The sequence below is a fragment of the Hippoglossus hippoglossus genome, chromosome 8 (genome assembly GCF_009819705.1).
Source record: "Hippoglossus hippoglossus isolate fHipHip1 chromosome 8, fHipHip1.pri, whole genome shotgun sequence".
In the NCBI taxonomy this organism is placed as follows: domain Eukaryota; kingdom Metazoa; phylum Chordata; class Actinopteri; order Pleuronectiformes; family Pleuronectidae; genus Hippoglossus; species Hippoglossus hippoglossus.
In genome coordinates, this window is record NC_047158.1 from 21,390,609 (window position 1) to 21,412,331 (window position 21,723).

Sequence of the window (21,723 nt, forward strand, 5' to 3'; positions counted from 1 at the left end):
TTCTAGTTTTTATCAATGTACTGGGTGGTCACGCTTAAATTTGTCACATATAGGTTGTTTTATTAGTTTTTATATATATTTATGTTATTTTTTAAAATAATTTATATGAGTGGGAGTGGGTTTGGTTTATATTTTATTTAAAGGGATATTTAAGTTATCAACAACGTTTTTTTTAAAGAACCGGAAACATAAACTTAAGTAACACATTTGATTCTATTTATTTTATACGAGAAAAGAAAGATGAATTAAAAATGAGAAGACAGAGCTGGAGACAGGAATCCTCCATCCTGATTCTTATTCAAAAGTGCTATGAACTATTAAACTATTTTACAAAGTCATATCCATCATTGTACTTTAATCTATTTTAGACAGTATTTATATCAATTTTCTCCTTCAACTGTTCTTTTTACAGTTTTATAAAGATTTTTCCTTTCACCTGTTTTATTCTGTTCTTTTAAAATCTCTTTTATTTTGCTTGACATTTGTTTTAAAATGTGTTTTCTGATTTAAATTTTGTCTCTGTGCTGTTTTTAAATGTCCCTGCACAGCAACTTGATTCTTCCTCTGTTAATAAAATGTGCTTTATAAATAAAACTACACACACACACACACACACACACACACAGACACACACACACACAGACACACACTCCTCCCACTCTGAGTCTCCTCCCACTTGCAGCCCAGTGAGTTTCAGGCTGCCTGTTTCTGTCCTCACGCACACTGCGGGGACACAGCGGCAGGTATCGGTCTCTTCTGTGCAGAGGAAACAAAAACCTCCACATGGAACCAGATGTGAAAGATATGATCCAGATGTGAAATGTAGCGGAGCCTCTGAGGAGAGAAACTCGTCTTTTTTAACTCGTGACACAGGCGCGTTCATGTAGTTTGAAAGTTTTTAAAACAGAAATAAGTTTTGGGTTAATTCCAACATGCAGCCTTAGACCTGGAGTCGGTTTTCAGTCCGGAGGAGATGAGGAGCTGCAGAGTCTAACTCCAGAGGACGTCATGGGGAAATGGGAGCTGACTATGGTGAGTGTGAGAAGAGAGAAAAGTCACCTCAGCAGGATTCAGCTCCTCAGAGATGAATCTGTGTCTTTAGATGTGGGTCAGTGTTTGTCTGATTAATGTGTGAAAGAGTTGGTTTGTTTATCCACTGGAGAGTAAATGTGCAGTTTCCTGTAGGCTCGTTTTTTTGTGTAGTTACCTGTGGATGAATTGTGTTTTTATTCTGGTTAAAGTTGGTGACGAAATGTAGCTCAGAGAACATGTGAAGTTACCTGAGGTTTTATTCTTTAATATGTGAAGTATCCTGGGATCTGGGATTAGTTGGCTCTTTGCAGTTTATTCTTCAAAATGTAAAAGCTTTAAAAAATTCCCCAGAGAAAACGTGTGGTTTCCTGTGGAGCAGTTTTCTGTGTAGTTCACCTGTTGGACTCTGACTCTGTTTGTGGAGAAAGTGCTTGAGGAGAAGTTGCACCTTGTTTGTGTGTCTTCAAGTCACACAGCTAATAAACATATCTGATTTATCTGGAAATATATAAACACGTCTAAAACTGCTGCACAAATAATAACGAAAAATACAAATTTAAGTTTTTTAAAATGATTGCACGGTGACAGATTCCTGCTGGGGGACGTTATCTGTGTTTCTAGATTCATTGAGAAATGTTTCACGACCTTCGAGGTTTTTCAAAGAGACATTGTTGAATCTCCGTGTGACTCAAATGTGAAATATCCGCATGAGAGGGAAAAGCGATGTTGCACAAGATCAAGAACCATGACTGGGTCTGTTTGTTGGAGTTCAGGGCGGAGGAGTCGTGCTGCTGCTCCACGGTCTGTTCTGTCTGTAATATCCAATGCTGCTGTGGGCTGAGTGAGTGACATGCAAAGAAGAAACAAATCAAGGTTATTGTGACAGATGAGTCACAGGTTTGTTCCATTTTCACTGGAATAAAACAGAATAAATGCAGATTATGTGGATTTTCCTGGAGTCCGATCCAAACAAGTCTTTTCCCTCACGTTTAGATTTGATATTACACTGATTGGATGAATTGTCCTGCTGCCTCTCTGGCTCATCGGTAATCTAACGTCGTACAGTGTGTTTGCTCCAGATCTGCCCGGTGCCACCAGCTCCTCACGGACACAAGGCCCAGCTTCACATCTGCATAACGAACAAATGGTTCTATAGTTTCCGTGCCGGACAATAGGGTTTGTGTGATACCGGTCCACACTGGCCACCGCACAAGTACAACATAAAGACATTTAAATAACCTTTTACAGAAGAAGATAAAAGTCGTCTCGTTGTAGTGAATTGATTTTAAATTAAATCTGTTTGTTTCATCCCCTCGCTGCAGTGACTCACGCTGGTTGTGTTGTCAGATCTTGTGTATTTATACAGAACGACTCTGATCTTAAAGCTCAGGACACTTGTTTTTATTTTGTAAAGATTTGTGTCACATTTGCATATAAACCAGAGAATTAGACATTAGTCAAACATGAGCTCGTTCTGACTCTCATGTTTATAATGTGACACTTTGAAGGGACCGGGAAATAAAGAAGCGTCTCCACTTCCTCCCTCTTTAGAGAAATACAGGTAAAATATCTCAGATGCGAGCGCTAGCATCGGATAACATAAGTAATATCGCTGTGATGGACGTCGTCACGATTTGAGCAGGGAGAATTAACAATTAACTAACCCTAAGTGAGAAGTGAGACAGAGATGCATGATGGGAAACGCAGGATCTGATGTTTATGGTTTTTATCATAACAAAAAGTCAGGACGCGTTGACCTGAGTTTCTTCTTGGTTTGTTGATCGGCAGCTTGTCGTTCCCTCGGACCTGCCTCTCATCCTGCTTCTACAATCATCTGGTTCTCAGACTGAACAAGTTGCTCGTCTTCTGCTCAAACACTTATCGATCAAACATCTGACCTCTTGCCTGAATATGGAAAAGAAGCAGCACGTTTGAATTAAATGAAGACGAGTGGAGCTGAGCCTTCACCGGTCACTGGAGGTGAAGATGAAGGAAACAGACTCCTGACATTTCGGATCCGCTCCGGTGTTTTGCTTTGATGCACCAACCTCTTGATAAGCCTCTTATTTGTCCCCAAACATTCGTGTTCACCTTCAAAACTCCTGGAAATCTCTCCTTCCTGTGTTGCAGGGAAACTGTGAAAACAGGACGTGAAGTGCACGAACGTCTCATAATAACAATCGCTCACGTGTTTGTGCACTCGAGCTACAGGATGATGATGAGTCAAATATTACCTAGTAATTGTGGTTCATAGGGGATCAGTGTGTGTCTCAGTGGTGGTGTTGTGTCACTTGTTTGTGTGTGTGTTGGTTCACCAGGCCTGCTGCTATTTTTACCTCCTCGTGGTTCGACCTCTGACCTTAACGTTGTGACCAGTAACACTACTGGATCTGTGTTTGTGTGTAGGACCCACATCTGTGTATCATCAAGACACAAGCCGGGGTTTTAAACAGCAGCCACTCTGAAAAACTCTCGTTTTCTACCATCACCAGAACCCAGTGCAGGAGTGGGGCGAGGAGTTTGAGGACGGCGCCGTGTACGGGATCACCCTGCGCCGGGAGCCCGCCCCCCCCTCCGCTCCCCAAACCGACGATGCAAATCCGTCCTGCGCCTTCGTCCAGTACCGAACCTGCAAGGTGCGGCGCCTGAAGGCCGCCACGCTGGAGCTGCTGGTCAACCACCTGCTGGACCCGAGCTACCAGGAGCAGGACTACAGCACGATCTTCCTCTCCACGTACAGAACGTTCACCGGCAGCTCCAAGCTCATAGAGCTGCTCTTCCAAAGGTAACTCAAGATAATGTCAAGGGCTTAATTCTGGGAACGTAATAAAGTCACCACGTTGAGTCCGGGGCTCTTTATGCCTCGTTTCCCTGACAGAGCGATTCTCTGCTCTGAGCTTTGATGTCATAATAAGTGTCTGGCAGGTGCTCATTATCTGGAAGCCGTCGACAACAACAATTGTGCACAGAGCGGTTTGAGGCTGCGGCCGGCAGAGCTGCAGCTCAGGGCTTGGATCACCGCAGGGGCAGGGAAAAATAATAATTAAAATAAAACAACCGACAAACAAAATAGCGTTCAGGGTTCAAGGGCACTGTGACGTTTTTTTAAAAAGCTGTTTTCATCGTTGCAGAGACAGTGCTGCGTCAGACCTGGACAACTGTGAATGCTACAGGAGGTAAGAGGACGACTCTGAACCTGCAGACACTTTATATCTGATATATCTGCTGCTCTGGTTGAATGTGACTGTTGCTCTTTGTCCCCAGCCCTCTGTTAGCCTTCATCCAGACGTGGTTGGATGAGTTCAGCGAGGACTTCAGGGACCCCCCCCGGCACTCGGCCCTCCGGCTGCTGCTGGATCACCTGAGCATCAGCTCCGCGGTGCTCGACAACATGCGCAGCCAACCCAACTTCTGCTCGTTGGCCGGGCAAGCTGAGGCGCTGCTCAAGAGCTTCCAGAGAGAAGGTACAACATGGTCCAGAGTGGTGAGGCCTTTGTGTGGATGTGGAAACCCTCCTCACTCATTTGACTCCTGCTCTGTGCGTTTGTTCAGAACCGGAGACGGACGTCGGTTCTGCTCTGGCGGATCTGGATCAAGAGGCCGAGGGATCTGGTGACGACGAGGATTCAGGATGTGAAAACTCTCTGGATCCAGGTGGGATCATGGATTTCTCTGCTGCCGCCGTTGCCGAACAGCTCACCCGCATGGATTCTGTACGTGAGCGGCTCCGTATTCACACGCCTCCACCGTTCTCCATTCCCGATTAACAGCTGACTAATGGTTTTCATGTGTTTTCAGGCTCTGTTTGTCCGAGTGGTGCCGTACCAGTGTCTGGGCTGTGTGTGGTCTCAAAGGGACAAGAAGGAGAACATGTCTCCCACCATCCGGGCCACCATCTCCCAGTTTAACGCCGTCACCAGCCAGGTGATCATGTCTCTGCTCTGCCAGCCCACGGACGCCACCTCCAGTCCCACCTCCTCGTGCCTCCCCCCCACTACTCCTGCACTAAGGGCCCGCATCATCGAGAAGTGGATCAGAGTGGCACAGGTCAGACAAACTCAGAAACAACACGATCCCCGGAACATTCGATCTGATATCAAGTGAATCCACTGATCGTGAATCTTCTCTCCTGCAGGAATGTCGTCGGCTGAAGAACTTCTCGTCTCTCAGGGCCATTCTGTCGGCGCTTCAGTCCAACGCCGTCTACAGGCTGAGGAAGACCTGGGCGGCTGTCAGCAGGTGAAGTTGGGATATAACCACGTCTCTATGGTTGTGTTTACATCTTGTGCTGCATATTTGTTCTTTAACGAGGTTATTGACGCCTCATCCAGAGCAATTCACTGCCACTGACGGAGCAAGTCAGCAAATACCTTTGACTCATAATCTGTGTCAGGTCACGAACATTGTGGTGACGCCTGACTTCATGTTTGTGCTGTGAACATCTGGACCAAGAAGTGAAGTGAAACATCTGTGCACGTGTTGTTGTGAATGATGTTGATTATTAAAGTGTCTCATACTTTAAATGGCTGCGTATTTACTGTTTGTGTTCTTCTTCCAGAGAGAGCATGGCCACGTTCAACAACCTCTGGGAGACCTTCCCTGACGAGAACTGTGTCCTCACCAACAGAGAGCTGCTGGTGGAGGTGAGGAGGAAACCACACGCTCTACACTTCTATTAGAACCTGTGTTTTATGTGTAATAGATACAAACCAGTATCTTTATTTGTATCCTGCAACGTCACAATTTCACATTTATTCATCATCAAACTTTCAAATCCAGTCTGTCCATGAACAACTGATGTTTGAGGAAGAAGGTGCAGGATCATTTAACAAAAGATCATTTTAAATAAAACTTCCCACCAGCACTTATTCAGTCAGTTTAAATCAATATAGATAATTATCTATACTGCTAAGGGTAGATTACTTTGAATTTTCTTATGCAATGTAAATAAATTTAATGTTCGTGCAGGAAAGTCGACCTGCTGCATCTGCCCATGTGCTGTCAGTCAAATCAGAAATCTGAAACGAAATCATGAATACGTGATGAACTGCTGAGGAGCGTTCCTGAAAACATGTTTGGAAATGATTGTCTTCCTGTGTATGGATTTTCTCTTTCAATTATTAAGAAGCTTCATTTCTCTGCGTGTTAATGTGAAACCAGAGGCCTCCGGCACATCGTGTTCCCGGCTTTTTCTTTCATATCGTCTCCTTCAGGCGACTGCGTCAGAGGCGTCTTGTGTCTCGTTACAGTGAAAGGGCTCTAAAGTCAATAGTTCACACAACAGTTCGCTCTGCACACAGCAACCGGGCGACTCGCTCGGGAAAAGATCAGAGACTCTTCACGAGGAATCTTTGATCTTTGTGTTGCTGTTCTCCTCCTTTTTCACTTTGCTTTGTGGTTTTAATCAGGTGCGGCCTTTTCTGAATGGAGTTTTTATGTCAACACAATCAATCATACAGGTATAATATCACACACAAACTTGGACTCCCTCCCTGCCTCCCTGTCGCAGGAGAACCATTAAACAGGATGTTCAAGTTAATGTGTAATAAACCTTGAAGAATTTGCTCCATAAGGAACTTTCTCGTGAAACCTTTAAACCCATCTTGCACATGCTTATACGTGCATGTAAAACCCGGTTGGTTTTATTTAACACTTATTGCACTTGCCGTTGTATGTGTCCTACATCCTTTGACTGAATATAGCTCCGTCTGACCCTCTGTGACAGGACGGAGGCCAGGCCAGCGTGGATAACATTTCTCCAAAGATATCCAAGCGGTGTCCGATCTCCAGACAGATGGTAAGGTCCAACTCTGGAGAGGAGAGAAGGGTTGAGATGTGTCGAGAAGCCCAGTGTCTCCAGTTCCACTGAAAAAGGCTCTGAGAGGCAAAAGTTTCATTTCCGTGCAACTTTTAAATGTCACCTCTTTCATACTTTTCAGCGTTAAAAGCTGGTTTTACCTCAGTGTGGGTGGAGGATCTCAGAGACCAGCAGCTATCTTTAGCCCTGGACAAGTTTCAGACAGCCTCAGATCAGCAGGATTATAGGAGAGTAATAATAGACCAGACTGGGGTCGTTATGAGTCATATGCACATTCTCCTGAGCTGTAACATAAACCCACAGTGCTGCAAACTGGGACATGAGCCTGTGTGAATGTCGCCCTGTTCGAACTCGTTCGAAAAAGGGCTGCTGCTGGATTTGAAAGACAAATGAACAGATGCCGTGACAATGGAACAGGAACGACACTCCAGCTGCTCTCAGACCTGCATGGAACTCTGCAGAGTCTCTGTGCAGATGTCTGAGTCAGTCGCTGAGGACGTTCATATGTGAAAGACAAACTCTGGACCCAGTTGTCCAGACAGTAACAGTCTTGTGTAACGTGCACCGTGCTCATGTGTCGTCTCTCTGCAGAGTACGTCCAGTGGAGTGGTTCCGTACCTGGGGACGTACCTGACCGTCCTCACCATGCTGGACACCGCTCTGCCCGACACTGTGCAGGTACAGAGGACAGAAACGTCTGTGTCATGTCTGACTCATCACACTCAGCACAAAGGATAAGATGGATGGGTGGAGTCTTTTTCAATGAGCTGACTTCCAGTTTGACCCAAAACATTTAAACATGTGAAGGCAACACCCTCTTAGTCACAGCGTTTAGTTTGACTCGTGTGTGCTTTGGTCCCAGAGTCAATAACCTTTAGTGCTGGTGTTTTGTTTTATGTTTTTTTAAATATCACTGACCTGAATTTAATCCCATTGTTGCAGATGAGTACACACGTATAAATAAAAGAATTTAGAGGAAGGTTTATTCTTCACACAACAGTAGTTTGAAACATTTCTCACAGTTTTTTCAGATTTCATTCAGTGAATAAGTAGTTAATTATTGATAAAAGCACTAAATAAATCATCTCTTTCGACAGAGTGGACTCATAAACCTGGAGAAGAGACGAAGGGTGAGTGGAACCTCTTCTATCTTTCTATCTGCACATCAGACAAACACAAAGGTGTCGACGTCTTCTCTCAGCGTCACATACCTGAGCAGTTGGGGCGTGTAGAGTGTTTGCATTGTCAAAGTAAACAGAGCGGCTGAACAGTTCCCGACTTGTTGTTGGGTCGATGACGCTCCGGACGCCTTCAGGAAAGTTTTTTTTTTTAATATTCACAGGATCACCTCCCTCCTGACAGGTTGTGTTACAGACGACAGGAACATCCCACCGTCTCTCTGTCGCTCTGCTTATGTGACGTTGTTGTGTGTCCCTGCAGGAGTTTGAGGTTCTGTCTCAGATCCGTGTGCTGCAGGCGTCCTGCTCCCAGGACAACCTGCCCCATCACCCCCGAGTCGCCGCCTGGCTGCAGGGACACAGGCTGCTCACTGACCAGGAGAGGTGAGAGCGGAGAGGCCCAATAAAACATGTGCTGGTTAGAATGTCCTGCTCCACTAATTTATGACGACTGGTCTGTTAATCACGTCTTGTTATCAGGTGAGGTGATTATGCGGCGTTGTCATAAAGACGATGTCATCTGACATTTTAAAATGCAAAATATGAAAATATTCCCACGACTGAACTCTGATGGTGCAGCAGCGTTGGAAACAACAGATCTTTCCTGGAACCTGGGTCCAGTGACAACAAATGAAACATCCGTGAAATAATATAAAGATTCAGCAAATTATTATATTATTATCAAATGTTATTCTAATTTTCAAGCAGCATTAGACACAGTTGTCATTCAAATATTTACATTTTTAGTCCAAAATTGTGCTTTTGCTTTGAAAATTGCAACCAAATTTCTTTGGTGGAGGAAAGAAGAAACATTTTTACGTAAGAAAAAGTACAAAAAAACATTTACTCAAGTAAAAGAACCACATTAACCTTTCTTCTTGAGTAAAAGTCAGGAAGTAGTTGCTTTTAAATATATTTAAAGTATTAAAAGTGATTGGATCAATTCCCCTCTCATTATTAAACTAAAAACGATATGTTGTAGAACAATATTTGTTATAAGCAGCGGAGTAAAAGTGTAAAGTATGCGAAAATAAATCTACTTCAATAAAGTACAGATACATGAAAAATGTACCGTAACGATGTAAATGTACTTTGTTTCATCACTTCCCTGAGACGTGTCGGCAGTTAGCCAGAATGCTGCTGAGGAAACTTTGAACTAACTCACTAACCAGCCAGTGTTTATTCTTTTAATATTTAACCCTTTGAGTCTGTTGGGGAGAATAAAAAATGTGCTTTTCACAAAGTCTATGCAATAAAACCAAAGGAATGAGTAGCCAGCGTGAAAAACACTGTTAAAACCGGCCGACGTGACACAAATCAAAGCTGCAGCCTGTGTTTGTTATTGTGCAGAATCTGACACGTGATCCTGCAGAATTGTCATCGTTGTGTTTGTTGTGTTTCAGCTACGAGGTGTCGAGGCAGCTGGAGCCTCCGGTGGACGTCTGCTCACCGACTCTGTGGAGCCACCGCACGCTCAGCAAGAAACTCTCCAGGTGTGATTTGAATATTTAAACACACACATTTCACTACACACACACACACACACACGCCACTTCACCTCTGAAGTCAGTGCAAACACGGTGGAGCACGTGTTGTATTTGTGCTGATCCACAGTACGAGAGGACATCTCTGAAACAGCTTTATAATGGTCATGGATTAATCTCTGTCTGGTTCCTCCTCTGTCCTCAGTCTCCTGACGGTGAGCGATGGGTCGAAGAAGGTCCCGGCCGACCAGATCAGCGTCTCCTCCTCTGGATCCAGTGGATCTGAGATGGAGGATCTCTCCTCCCCGAACTCGGCCTGTTCCATCAGACTGCAGGTAAGAAGCTGTGTGTGTCTGTGTGTCTCTGTGTGTGTCTCTGTGTGTTGTTCATGTTTATTAATCTTCTTTGCCTTTGTCATCGCCGTGGTTCTGTCCGCCCTTTGTCCTTTTACAGCGAAACACTGGAGTCTTTGTTGAAAGTGTCGTCACACTGCTTCATCCAAAGCGTCTCTGTGCTCCACACAACATCCACTATTTACACTTCACGAACAATTGTCCCATTTTTAAATCGCCCAACAAACCCTGGAGCAATTCTAATGAGGAGAAAATTACACTGAACGGCTTCTGAGACGGAGAATAACACAATCTCCCTTCACTGAAGATCATTTCTTAAGAGTTATGGAAACAAGCGTGAGGTTTTACGTTGAGGTGGTTGTTTAAAGTTGCTGCGCAGCGGCTCAATAGCTTCACTGCTCCCTGTACAACAATCAATATATAATACAAATTCTATTATCATATTCATCCTCTGGTCTTTGTCTCCCTCTCGTCTTCTGCAGTCCTTTCACAGCTCATGCAACAACGTGTCCGAGCCCTTCTCCTTGTCCTCCTCTGCCTCCTGCTCCCCTTGCTCCTCCGCCGCCTCCTCTCCAGACTCTCCCACTCCCTCCAGCTCCCCCTGCGACTGCCGGGCGGACCCTCACCCCCCCGCCTCGTCATGCGGCGGCGGTGCACGGCCGAAGTCTTCCCTGGCCTCCCACCACAAACGCTCCGTGTCCATGACCTCCCTGCCCGTGTACAACCGCCAGGTGGCCGACACGTGCATCGTCAGGGTGAGCGTCGACTTGTCCAAGAGCAACGGCAACATGTACAAAAGCATCCTGGTGAGTTTATCTCCGAGAACTGATTTGGAAATGTTAGTTTTTGTCATATTTAGAAATGTATATATCGAGAAGATAACTATCTGAGGACAAAAGTATTTCTCACAACTGCACGTCGGATTCTTTGTCTTTCACAGTTGACCAGTCAGGACAAAACTGCTCATGTGATTCAGAGGGCGTTGGAAAAACATCACCTTGAGCACATGAGCTGGAAGGAGTTCACCCTGACGCAGGTCATCTCCCAGGACAGAGGTCAGCGCTGAGCCGCTCGCACGGAAAATACTCTGCCGTGAAAAATAACCTGTTTTTGACACTTTGTTTTTTATTTCTGTTTTCAGAGCTGCTCATCCCAGACAAAGCAAACGTCTTCTACGCGATGTCCACAACAGCAAACTTTGACTTTGTCTTACGGCAATTCCCCAAAGGCCAGAAGAAGCCACTGAGGGCCACGTCCAGCCTGGGGCGATACACAAAGTAGCTCAGAGGGTCTGGAGGAGCTTCTAGATGTCCCTGAAGGTCGTCTCACTTTTAAACAGAGGAAACTTTTTAAAATGTGTCAGGCAAGACGATGCAGAAGCACTTTATGAAGAGGAAGCAGCCGAAACTGATGAAGCTGAAGAGAAATGCCTGGATCAGACTTGCTTTTATTTCCTGTTGGAATAAACTGGGCATGAATCTGAGCATCAAACCAAAGAACTCCTTGATTTTTTCCGCTGAGGTGTTTGAGTCCGCCGCTCGATGTCACTTCATTTAGTCGTTGCTATGAGGACGTGCACAGAAACGCCGTCCATCAAAGAGCAACACGTGCTGACATCAGCGACCTATATATCTATATATATATATATATATACATGAACGTTGAGAAATAACACGGCTGGACGCTAACAATAACCTGTGTGTTGGAAAAGGGAATATGGGTCAGATGCTGTGCACAGCCGGTATCTAACTCCCGGCGCCCCCGCGGCGAGCTGTCGGCCTGCTGCAGATGAGACCCCCTGCTGTGCTGACGTGTTGCCATACGAGGAGTGGGAGGAGACGCTCTCAGCAGGGATCAGCGTGTTCCCTGCGCGTCTCAGACATGTTGCCGTGATGCTTATCGTGCGCGACTCGCAGCCCCGACCGGAAAGATGGCATTCCTGAACTCTGGTAACCATGGCAGCAGCAGCAGATGTTTGATGGACGGGGACGTAAATGCAAATGAAGCAACAATAAGGGCGAACTGTTCTTTCAGTGACTGAGTCAGATGTTTTCTATTTATTTTCACTTTGGTTCCACTACGGTTCACCTTGAATGCACCTTTATTGACACGTTGTGATGACTCACGAGGATTTAACTTGTCCTCTGACTCTGATTTGGAGACATGGTTGATTTAATGTGGTCAGAATTTCTGATGAAAACTTGTGAGAATATTTAAAATGTTTTATTTTGTAACTTAATTGTGTTTAACAGTGTGGCTCAGACTTGTGGAGCTGGGATGTAACTGGTCCTGTGACGTGATCGTTTGACAACAAACCACAACCTCCCCAAGAATGAACATTTTAGAATAAACTTATTTCTCCTGAAACTGTGCAATATCACCCCCCCCCCCCCCCCCCCCCCACCCCTTGGTAACTTATAAATGATCTTGGCTTATAAATAACTGCAAATTGTTCAATCTTTTTTGATGAAGACAAATGTCAGAGTTGTAAAACAAAATGAATAAACTGTCTGAAAAAAATGAATTTCTGCCAAATTTCCATTAAACAAATGTACTTATTGTCCTTTTTTTGCCTGTATGTTGTCATGGTAACAGTGTACTTTGTCATACAAGTGCCTAAGATATATATGTTTTTACATAAGTCAGCAAACGGTCCTGGTCAAAACTTGGGCAACCTCTGAATTTCAAATATCTTTAACACACGTCGACCTGATAACATTAATAATATGGTTTCTTTCTTGGCTCAGATCCCGTCCTTCCACCAAGTTTCACCAGAATCAGTTGTGTAACTTTTGTGTAATCCTGGTCAAAGAGGCAGGGATACTCCAGAGTGGTACTTCCGGGTGTGTGCCTGTCAGGTAAGGGTGAGGGTGAAGGAATCCCACCCTCACCTGGCTCACGTCATCGATGACAAGCAACATGGCGACTGTCGAGGGGAGTTGATCCAGAAATCCACGTGTTACGAGGAAATTGACGCAGGAGGAGGTGAACAAAGCTAATGGATCAAGTTTAACACAACTTTCACTAGAACACGTGTTTGTTACACCGGCAGGTTAGCGAACAGAAGCTGAAACATACGGAATAAAGTGTTTTATTGTGTTGCGTTTGATACGAGGGAGGAATCGTCGTCTGAAAACCCACGAGGGGAAGATTTGTTTGAGCAATTTGTTGGATTTGGCTAAAACCACCTGAGAGAATCATCCTCGTCATCACCATCACTCCCATCTGACATCAGACGCCTCATCAAAGAGCAGCAGGTCCAGGCCTTTCATCTGCGAGGTGAGTGACATATATACTGTATGTGTTCAATAGTTAAGTGTCGCCCCCTGTAGCCGATGTTGTGAAATTGCTCTTCACAGAACAGAAGTTCACCACCACTGAACTAAACTTTTTCTCCAGGCCTCAAAATAACAATCAGCTATTTATTCAACCTGTAGAAAACATTCTGAGGCAGGAAAACACAAGAAACGATAAGAAACAAGACAAACATGTCAAAGTCAGAAAGAAAAATATATAAATATATAATACATATAATAAATAAAAAGTTAAAAAGCCAAGAAATGAGAGGAAAGTACAGTTTGGTTTCCTGTTCGAAGTGGAAGACGTCACTGGACAATCTGTGCAGTTCATCATGTCAACTGAACAAACAGCAAACAAAGACGTTTTGTGAATTCAAATGAATGGAATCAGTTTCTTGGAAGAACAAACAAAGAGATTTGTTTCTTGAAAGCAAACAGTTTTTTTCTTTAAAGGTTTCGTCTTATTTACCTGCTTCACATGACGTGTGGAGTCAAAGGCTCGTTTCTGGTTTTATGTTTTATTAAATTTCCCCCTCGATCAACGGGACAGTGACCATGTTTCCATTGGCACCGATTATTCACTGACCTCATTCAGAATGAGACGTTGTTTTGATTCGTTTACATGATTTGCAAAGGGAATATGAATTATGACTCGCGCCATTACGACAAACGTTATTCCATCAATTTTAAAACCCCAACCTGAAATAGTTGAATGTACGATGCTGCTGTTTTCACCATGTTTTTGAATCATCCAGCCACGAGCCTCAAAGTGCTCCGGGGTCACAGTATAACATTAAAAATCGTGTATTGCAAAGAATTTGGACAAATTGCACCATCACACAACTTTTATGTTTGTAGCCCTGTATTTAGTATTTCTATTTTATTGAATGTTGTATTTCCATTTTATTATATTCGCATGTCTATTCTTATCGTATTCATTCTAGAATCTGCTTCTTGTTTTTATTTCTTATTACATTTTCCCCCCTCGCTCTGCTTCTATCTTGTGCTGATGTGTCAGTGCATGAATTTCTTCTCCTGAGAATCAACAACTCCATTTCATTTTTCCATCTTGTTTACACCCAGATCATGTGTCCATGACGTATACATGTCTAAAGTCAGATTGTGTCCCTGTGTCTTAGTTCCATTATTTCTTATGAGTACAACCTGACTCAGGTAATGACAAACTGCTGTTTCCATGGCAGCGTGTTATTCAGCCTTTTGCCTGAATCCAGTTCATCTCAGAATATTAGTGACCATATAAATAAATGACTGGAATGGATCGAACTCATTTACTACAAGTTGCACAATGTCGCCGCTTGGTGGCGTCAGAGAGCTGCTCGCTCGGCCTCTAGTGAGGTCGCTGTCAGTTGGGTGTATTTACATCGAGACACCACTAGGGCGCAGCAGCAACTTTTGCGTTGGAACACGTGTGTAGCCTGGCTGTGTTCGTATGTATATGGTGCAGAGTATTGTGTGTGTGTGTTTTGAAATAACACAACCTTGCATAACTTAAAACCCTCACGTCTTGAACACGCACTTCGTTTCTTCGTATCGACACCGATTCGTCTCTTTTGAAATAGAAACGCTAATAATATCTCCGTCTGTCCTCTGCTGAGCTGACCTGTCTCTGTCCACTCAGAGACACAGCTCTCAGCACGTGTGTGTGTGTGTGTGTGTGTGTGTGTGTGTCGGAGGGGATGCACAGGTCAGCAGTTCTGAAGGAGAAACAGGACACTGCCCCTCATCCAATACTTTCTCATGTATTATGTATGCACGTGATGTCCGGCTGCAGGCACACATCATATCACTGCTGCTTCTGAGCCACATCCACGATGCATCTGCCCCGGGGGCCGTGCAGACCGGAGGAGACGCTCAAGGTCTTATCTGGATTTGTCCAGGAAATGTGCGTGGCGTGCTCCCTGATGAAGACTGATGAAGACCGATGACACGTGGAGTTTAGCCGTCAATGTAATCGATGGTCTTCACTCCCGTTGACCCCGGAGTGTGTGAGGAAGTCAGGAGAGGTTTCTACAAGGTCTCAGGCTTGTGGAGCATTTTGGTTTTACACCTACATGTGATAACAAAGCAGGGAACAGTCAGAAGAACCAGATCAAATGGAACAAAGACACGCAGCTCGGTTCAGACCTTACGTTTCAGGTGGTCACGCACTAATGAAGATGTAATACTGGATAATGGATTTCCCTCTAAAATCCTCCACTGCTTCATCACAGGTTGCACGAGGGGCGATGACATCACATCCTGTGTGGTGGGGAGGCGAAAAGGAAGTACAGCATAAACACTGTAAAACAAAGCTGTGTGGGAATTCTGCCCATGCAGAGTTAGTGGATTGTGTTACATCAGAGGTCGTGACCCCTTGATTCTAGTTTGATAATCACAGGACTTAGAGGAGTGAGGAAATGTTTGTCACCTCACTGACGTCTGTGTGGAGGAGAGAGGCATTCAGCTGTTTACATTTCAGCACCAGAGGAAAAGAGGCACCGGGGCGGGGGGGGGGGGGGGTGGTTATACTGCACATGGGTTGAGATCAATTAGTTGCTGCCATGTTTTCACAATCTACATGGATGTTACACACGTGGCTGAAACAAAGCCGTCTGTGCTCCACACTCACTGAACACAACCCTGTTCCCTATTCTCAGAAGAGGAAGCGAGGTGGATATTAAGTGCATATATATATGTGTATGTATGTGTATATATATATATATATATATATATATATATATATATATATATGTGTGTATATATATATATATATATATGTGTGTGTGTGTATATATATATATATATATGTGTGTGTATATATATATATGTGTGTGTATATATATATATATATGTATACGTGCGTGTGTCACATGGACACGCACGTGTATACAAACACCGCCTCGCTGTGAGTGACAGTCGTGCCTGTTTGCACTAATGCACCCCTGGATATTCTTGGCAGGCTTCAGGTCTGTTTTGCCATATGTGCACACGCATGTGAATATGCATGAAAGGCTGAATATAACCCCCCCCCCCCCCCCACTTCCCCTCTGACATTGATGCACACATTTAAACTCACTTACAGATATTCTGCAGCCACATGTGTTATTCATGGCTTCTCTCCGCCCCTCTCCTCTGAAAATGAATGGAGGTTGATGAGTTTAACCTTTTCCGTGCTGCAACGTTTGGAGATCGTAGAATTATGTTTGAATTGTTGTCGCTGTGATGTGGTTCAGGTGTTTCTCTCTTCGTGCCTCTAAGTTTAACTCACTGTCTGAGCTGGAGAAGGTATATTTTTATCAATGGGACATTGAGTTCTCTATCAAGCATGTGTGCAAATCACCAGAGCTTCTTCTTTTCTTTAAGGAGACGACTGACTGAGACCGAGTGGGATCTTTAGATGTGTCTCATTTTGGATTCTATCACAGGGATCTGGGCTTGTTGTCAAAAAGCAAGTCATAAAATAAATGTGTTTTATGTATTCAAAGTGCTTTACAAGATTCAAATGGAGAATTGAAGCCACAGTTAAAAGCAGATTGAAGTCAGACCATATGTGTGGGAACCTTTTAAGATATGAAATACTCATGAACATAAAGATACAGAACAGTATGTACATTTTAAACCCTATAAAAAAGGAATGTACAATATGAATGTTACATATTTGCAATGGAGTGTTTGTATAGTATCTGTGGATGTGTATAATTATAATGTACTGCGTGTGTGTGTGTGTTCTAAATGTTTGACACATATCTTTGTTTGTATTCTCCTCCTCCTGTAGATAATAAGTAGGATATTATTTCATACCTTCAGGTCTATGACACAAAAACAATATCCAGTCATCCAGTCGTGTATTACACACTGCTGGTAAAACCCAGGTGGGTCATTTCTGAGTCATTGTTATGACATATGGGGAAAAGACCCCGTGAATCACTGAGCTCACGTTAGAAGAACCTCTGTCTTGAAGACGGATGTTCGACCACGTCCATAATTTCCCCAGCAGAGACTTCCACGTGCTTCCTGTGACCTCATTTCCTTTTCCACCTTTAAAACATAACGTCCTTCCCGTTCTCTCCTGGTTCGTGTGGTCAAGTGTTTTTTTTTTTTTTTTTTTGCATGCCTGTGCTGTGTGTATGGTGACGCTGTGTGCTGGTCTATTTTTAGACCGTGGGCCTAGTTGCACGCCTCACCTTCATGGATGGATTTTATGTGCATGTGCATGTGCATGTGCTTGTGTGTGTGCATGAACGGCGAGTGTGTGCGGCGCGCTCGCCTCCTCCGGTGTGTGATTCATGCGGTGACGCAAACGGCCTCAGTCCCTCGCGCGCCCGGGCCCGGCACATGGCTCTCAGACAACACACTCCCTGGCTTCACGTGCTCCACGACCCCCTTCATCTCCTTCGGCCTTGTTGTTTTTTTTTATTCTACCAAGAACCCGTCCTTCTCCATCGGCTCTGCCTGTTGCTTCACGGACCTTGGCAACCGTTCTTCTGGCCTGATTACAGGATCACAGTACATGTCCATAACCTAGTTTCTCCTGAAAAACAACATTTCTTGTTCCCCTTTCACCTACTTCATGTTTCCTCCTGTTGCTGGAGGATCTTTTTTTAAATCCCCCCGTGTTGTAACTCATGGCGGAGAGACTCGCTGGAGCTCAATGTAAACATGCCCCAACTGCTCATTCTGCAGCTGCTATTAATAAGGAGCTGTCTGAGCAGGAGTTGCTTAAGAGCAGAGAGAAACAACAACCCTCTGCCACGAATCCCAGCCGGGGTTTTTTTGGAAGCACGAGGGCTTCTTAGAAAGAGGGTGAGCGAGATCCTGAGGTCAAATCAGATCTGGGAGGCGTCTCGGCTGCTCACATGCACGCCGTTAGAAGCTGCTTTCCCAGTGTAGATCACAAAATGCTCACCAGGCTGTGAGAGTTCAGTTCTTCGTGCCACTTTTGTTTGCGTTTTATTTGCTGAAGGTCGAGTGTTTGAGCTGCATTGTTGATTGTCATCGCCAACGTCATGACGGGGTTTAAACAACCTGGTGTTACAGGTTCAGTGACCCACATACTGAGAGTGAAATCCCGGCTTAACCTCCTGTTTCTCACTCGTGGTGAAGAAACAGAAATGCAGCTGGTGCCGTCGTCTATTTTCTGCTCGTGTGTCCGTGCAACTTCGGACACGTCCACCGACATGAAACCCAGAGTGAAGCGACTCTCTCACGTTCCTGCCCTCGTTCGGGCTCCGGTTCATTTATACTTCTTGTTATCACACTCTGAGATTTGTCACATCCTCGGTTTGCGTAACACTTCCAGTAAATCTGTCGAGCGCGCCACGCACATTATGTTGCTCTGGCAGCGAAACCTGGTGTGTTAACAATGACGGAGCAATATGGTGGCACGGGTCAACGCAAACAACAGCTGATACTGTAAATCCCCCTTCTTGTAATTTTATTGCCGTACCCACCTGCTCACCCCACAACCCCGGCCCATCCCGCCTGTGTGTGTCTGTGTGTGTGTGTGTCTGTGTGTGTGTGTGTGTGTGTGTGTGTGTGCTTTACGTAAGCGCCTGCCTTGGCCCCCGGTGAAGGTGTTACTGTAACACGTTGTGAGCCGACTGCATGTGAGCAGCCTCTCACATGGGCCCCGCTGCCCGCCCTCCCCCTCCAGGTGTTTGGAGGAGAGGGAGGACGGGTTGAGTGGCGAGGAGGAGCAGGGAGGACGGGCTGAGTGGCGAGGAGGAGCAGGGAGGAAGGGTTGAGTGGCGAGGAGGAGCAGGGAGGAAGGGTTGAGTGGCGAAGAGGAGCAGGGAGGAAGGGTTGAGTGGCGAAGAGGAGCAGGGAGGAAGGGCTGAGTGGCGAGGAGGAGCAGGGAGGAAGGGCTGAGTGGCGAGGAGGAGCAGGGAGGACGGGCTGAGTGGCGAGGAGGAGCAGGGAGGACGGGCTGAGTGGCGAGGAGGAGCAGGGAGGCCCTGACTGTAAACCGACTCCCTGTCACTCATGACCCTCGCTGCACTTTCCTCTTTCTCCTCCGCTCATCGGCCTCACGACTCTCATTACGTGCACTTGTTAATAGCTTGTGGTGACTTTCTTACTTCTGCTATTTTATCTTATCTGTCGCTATTTCGAGCCTTTAAACGTTTTTCGCCTTTTTTTCCTGTCAAGCTTCGACCCAGTGCTGCGAAATGCAACGTTGCATCAGCGCGTTCACAGGAATCTGACTGCGCCTCAGTGCTTTGTTCCAAACATGTGGTCACATCTGCTCATTTCAGACCTGAACACTTCTTTAATCTTTGATCCAAGTTATGCAATGTTTGGGTTTCTGTGAAAGTAAATCGTGCTCGCTGTTAAAAATTAACCACCTGACTCTCGCAGATTGTCCAAAGGTTAACAGGAAACTGAATAAGACATGTGTTTATGGTAAGGTTGATTTAATTAGGTTAATATTTCCTGAAGGTTTATAGATTAGTTATGAGTCAGGAACAGATTTAAAGTTATTAAAATTCCTTTGGCCAACGTGTGTCCTTTCAATTTAATAATAGATTAGTGATGAATGTTTTTAATCCAAAGTTTTAATATCTGGATTTTGGTTCATGTTTCCTTCAGCTCTTTTTTAAAAGTGAAATAATAGATTTTTTTAGGTCGATGCCGATGCCAATATTAGGGAGTAGAAAAATTCCAGAAAGCAATTTATATCTTTATGACAAAGACATGTAATTGCGCTACAGTTTAACCATAAACTTGATTGTAAATAACTTTAATTAAAAAGGAAAACACAACCAGACAGAAAGAACCTGTGGACCAGTGGGAACGTGGCTGGTTTAGTTTCATAATGTTGAGCAAGACTTCAGGAGGGTGTTTGGTGCTTTCACCATAAAACAATGAATTTCACAAATCTATTCCCACTTTACTTTGGCCTTTGCAGACATGTTACGATTAGCGCGGTGTTGAAACATCATTTCAAAACAGCTACAGATGATATTTCTGTATTAACGGTAGATCACATGACTTTCGAAAGGTTTTGTCCGTTTTGACAAACTGTCTGAGATGTGCACTCCTCAGCTTCACTGGGTTTTAAAGCAGCTTCAGCTTGTTTCTTAGACTGGGGGGGGGGGGGGACAGATTAAAAATGGTGATTGATTCCCGTCTCATTGTCCCTGGAGGAGTTTAACTTTCTGATTTTGATCAAACCTGCAGACTCACTTGAGCCAGAAGTGAATAACACAACTGAATCCATTCCCAGTGCAGACAAAAGCCAGAGAGTGGGTGTTACTGGGTTTGTTGACCGGTGGAAAAACAACTAGCTGGTGCAGTATTTAGCAGGTGAAGAGCGCTGGAGGTGGTGGAGACCAAAAAATGGAGCTAAACATGGTCCCTTGTGTGAATGAGGACAAGTTGGTTTTGTGTTCTCAGTTTGTTTCTTCTGCTCAATGCAGGTTCTACATGATTCATTCGTGCAGTGAATGTAAAATCTGAAGAAGTTTCGATATGAGACACGTCCTGTGTATTTGTTTGTCAGCTGTCAGCGCTGTGTTGTTATGAGGTTACTGCAGGACGCCCCCCCCCCTTGTTGTTGTCCTCTGACACAACACAATAAACAGGAAGTGCTCCCTTTGTCACGCTCGGCGTTCTCACTCTTCAGCAAAATTGGCCACAGGTGTAACCTTACTGTCCCCATTCACCCACCGTGCCTGTGTGTGTGTGTGTGTGTGTGTGTGTGTGTGTGTGTGTGTGTCTGTTTGCTTGTGTACATCCTGCTGCATGTGTATGTGCACACTGGGACGTTTGTTGTGCGTTGCCTACAGGTTGTGTGACTTGACGGGGGCGAACGGGGAGGAAAGGAAGACGAGCGCCCTCTGCTCCACTTACGGACACTTGAACCAAGACGTCTCTCGACAGATGGATGGGCCTGTTGACACTAATCCACTGGATGAGGTAATGGAGTTAGCCTGTGTTTGTGCGCTGCTTCCCTGCCACCGCTGACTTACTGACTGACCTACTTACCCAACAACTCACGTGGCACCAGAGCAAGCACACACAGATCTGCTGCTTCGTTCCCAGAGGCTCCGAGGACCAGAAGATTGTGTGTGTTTGTGTGTGTTTGCTGGATTGTCGCGATAAGATCCTGATATGATGATTAATAAGTTCTAGGTGTGTGTGTGTGTGTGTGTGTGTGTGTGTGTGTGTGTGTGTGTGTGTGTGTGTGTGTGTGTGTGTGTGTGTGTGTGTGTGTGTGTGTGTGTGTGTGTGTGTGTGTGTGTGTGTGTGTGGACTTCCTGTGGGTGCGGTTGTGTGCAGTAATTCACTCGTTCATAATTAACTAAACTCACGGAGCAGGAGTTCAACCTTATTAATACGAATAGGACATAAAGTGTATTTATTGAAAGTCGTTGGATATGATAAAACAATAAACATAGCTACATATCGATATGAGGATAATAAAGATTATTATTCAGATATGTTCTCCACTCAGGTTTCACAATGACACATAAAGGGTGTTGGTGCCGTTGTAAATAGTTTCTGCCAAGAATGTTGTGGTTATTGTAGGTAACAAAGAAACAGTGATTTAGAGACATG

The 21,723-nt window shown here is 44.8% G+C and overlaps 1 protein-coding gene across 1 annotated transcript; it reads left to right on the plus strand.

The window, feature by feature from the left end:
- Positions 1-696: 696 nt before the first annotated feature.
- LOC117766510 (ral guanine nucleotide dissociation stimulator-like) lies at positions 697-12,425 on the plus strand. The gene is made up of 17 exons (XM_034593582.1): positions 697-1,032; positions 3,525-3,817; positions 4,164-4,208; positions 4,297-4,496; positions 4,585-4,745; positions 4,831-5,079; positions 5,168-5,271; positions 5,591-5,675; positions 6,758-6,829; positions 7,442-7,528; positions 7,948-7,980; positions 8,291-8,412; positions 9,432-9,521; positions 9,718-9,847; positions 10,348-10,671; positions 10,806-10,920; positions 11,007-12,425. Exons 1-17 carry the CDS (start codon positions 1,009-1,011, stop codon positions 11,144-11,146), a joined length of 2,274 nt encoding a protein of 757 aa, XP_034449473.1. The 5' UTR covers positions 697-1,008; the 3' UTR covers positions 11,147-12,425.
- The last annotated feature ends 9,298 nt before the right edge of the window (positions 12,426-21,723 follow it).

Excerpts from the sequence above, each read along its gene's own strand:
- LOC117766510 (XM_034593582.1), top strand. The coding sequence starts at position 1,009 with ATGGGGAAATGGGAGCTGACTATG. Across the intron at positions 9,848-10,347 it reads CCTGTTCCATCAGACTGCAG|TCCTTTCACAGCTCATGCAA; the intron begins GTAAGAAGCTGT and ends CGTCTTCTGCAG. Across the intron at positions 10,921-11,006 it reads GGTCATCTCCCAGGACAGAG|AGCTGCTCATCCCAGACAAA; the intron begins GTCAGCGCTGAG and ends TTCTGTTTTCAG.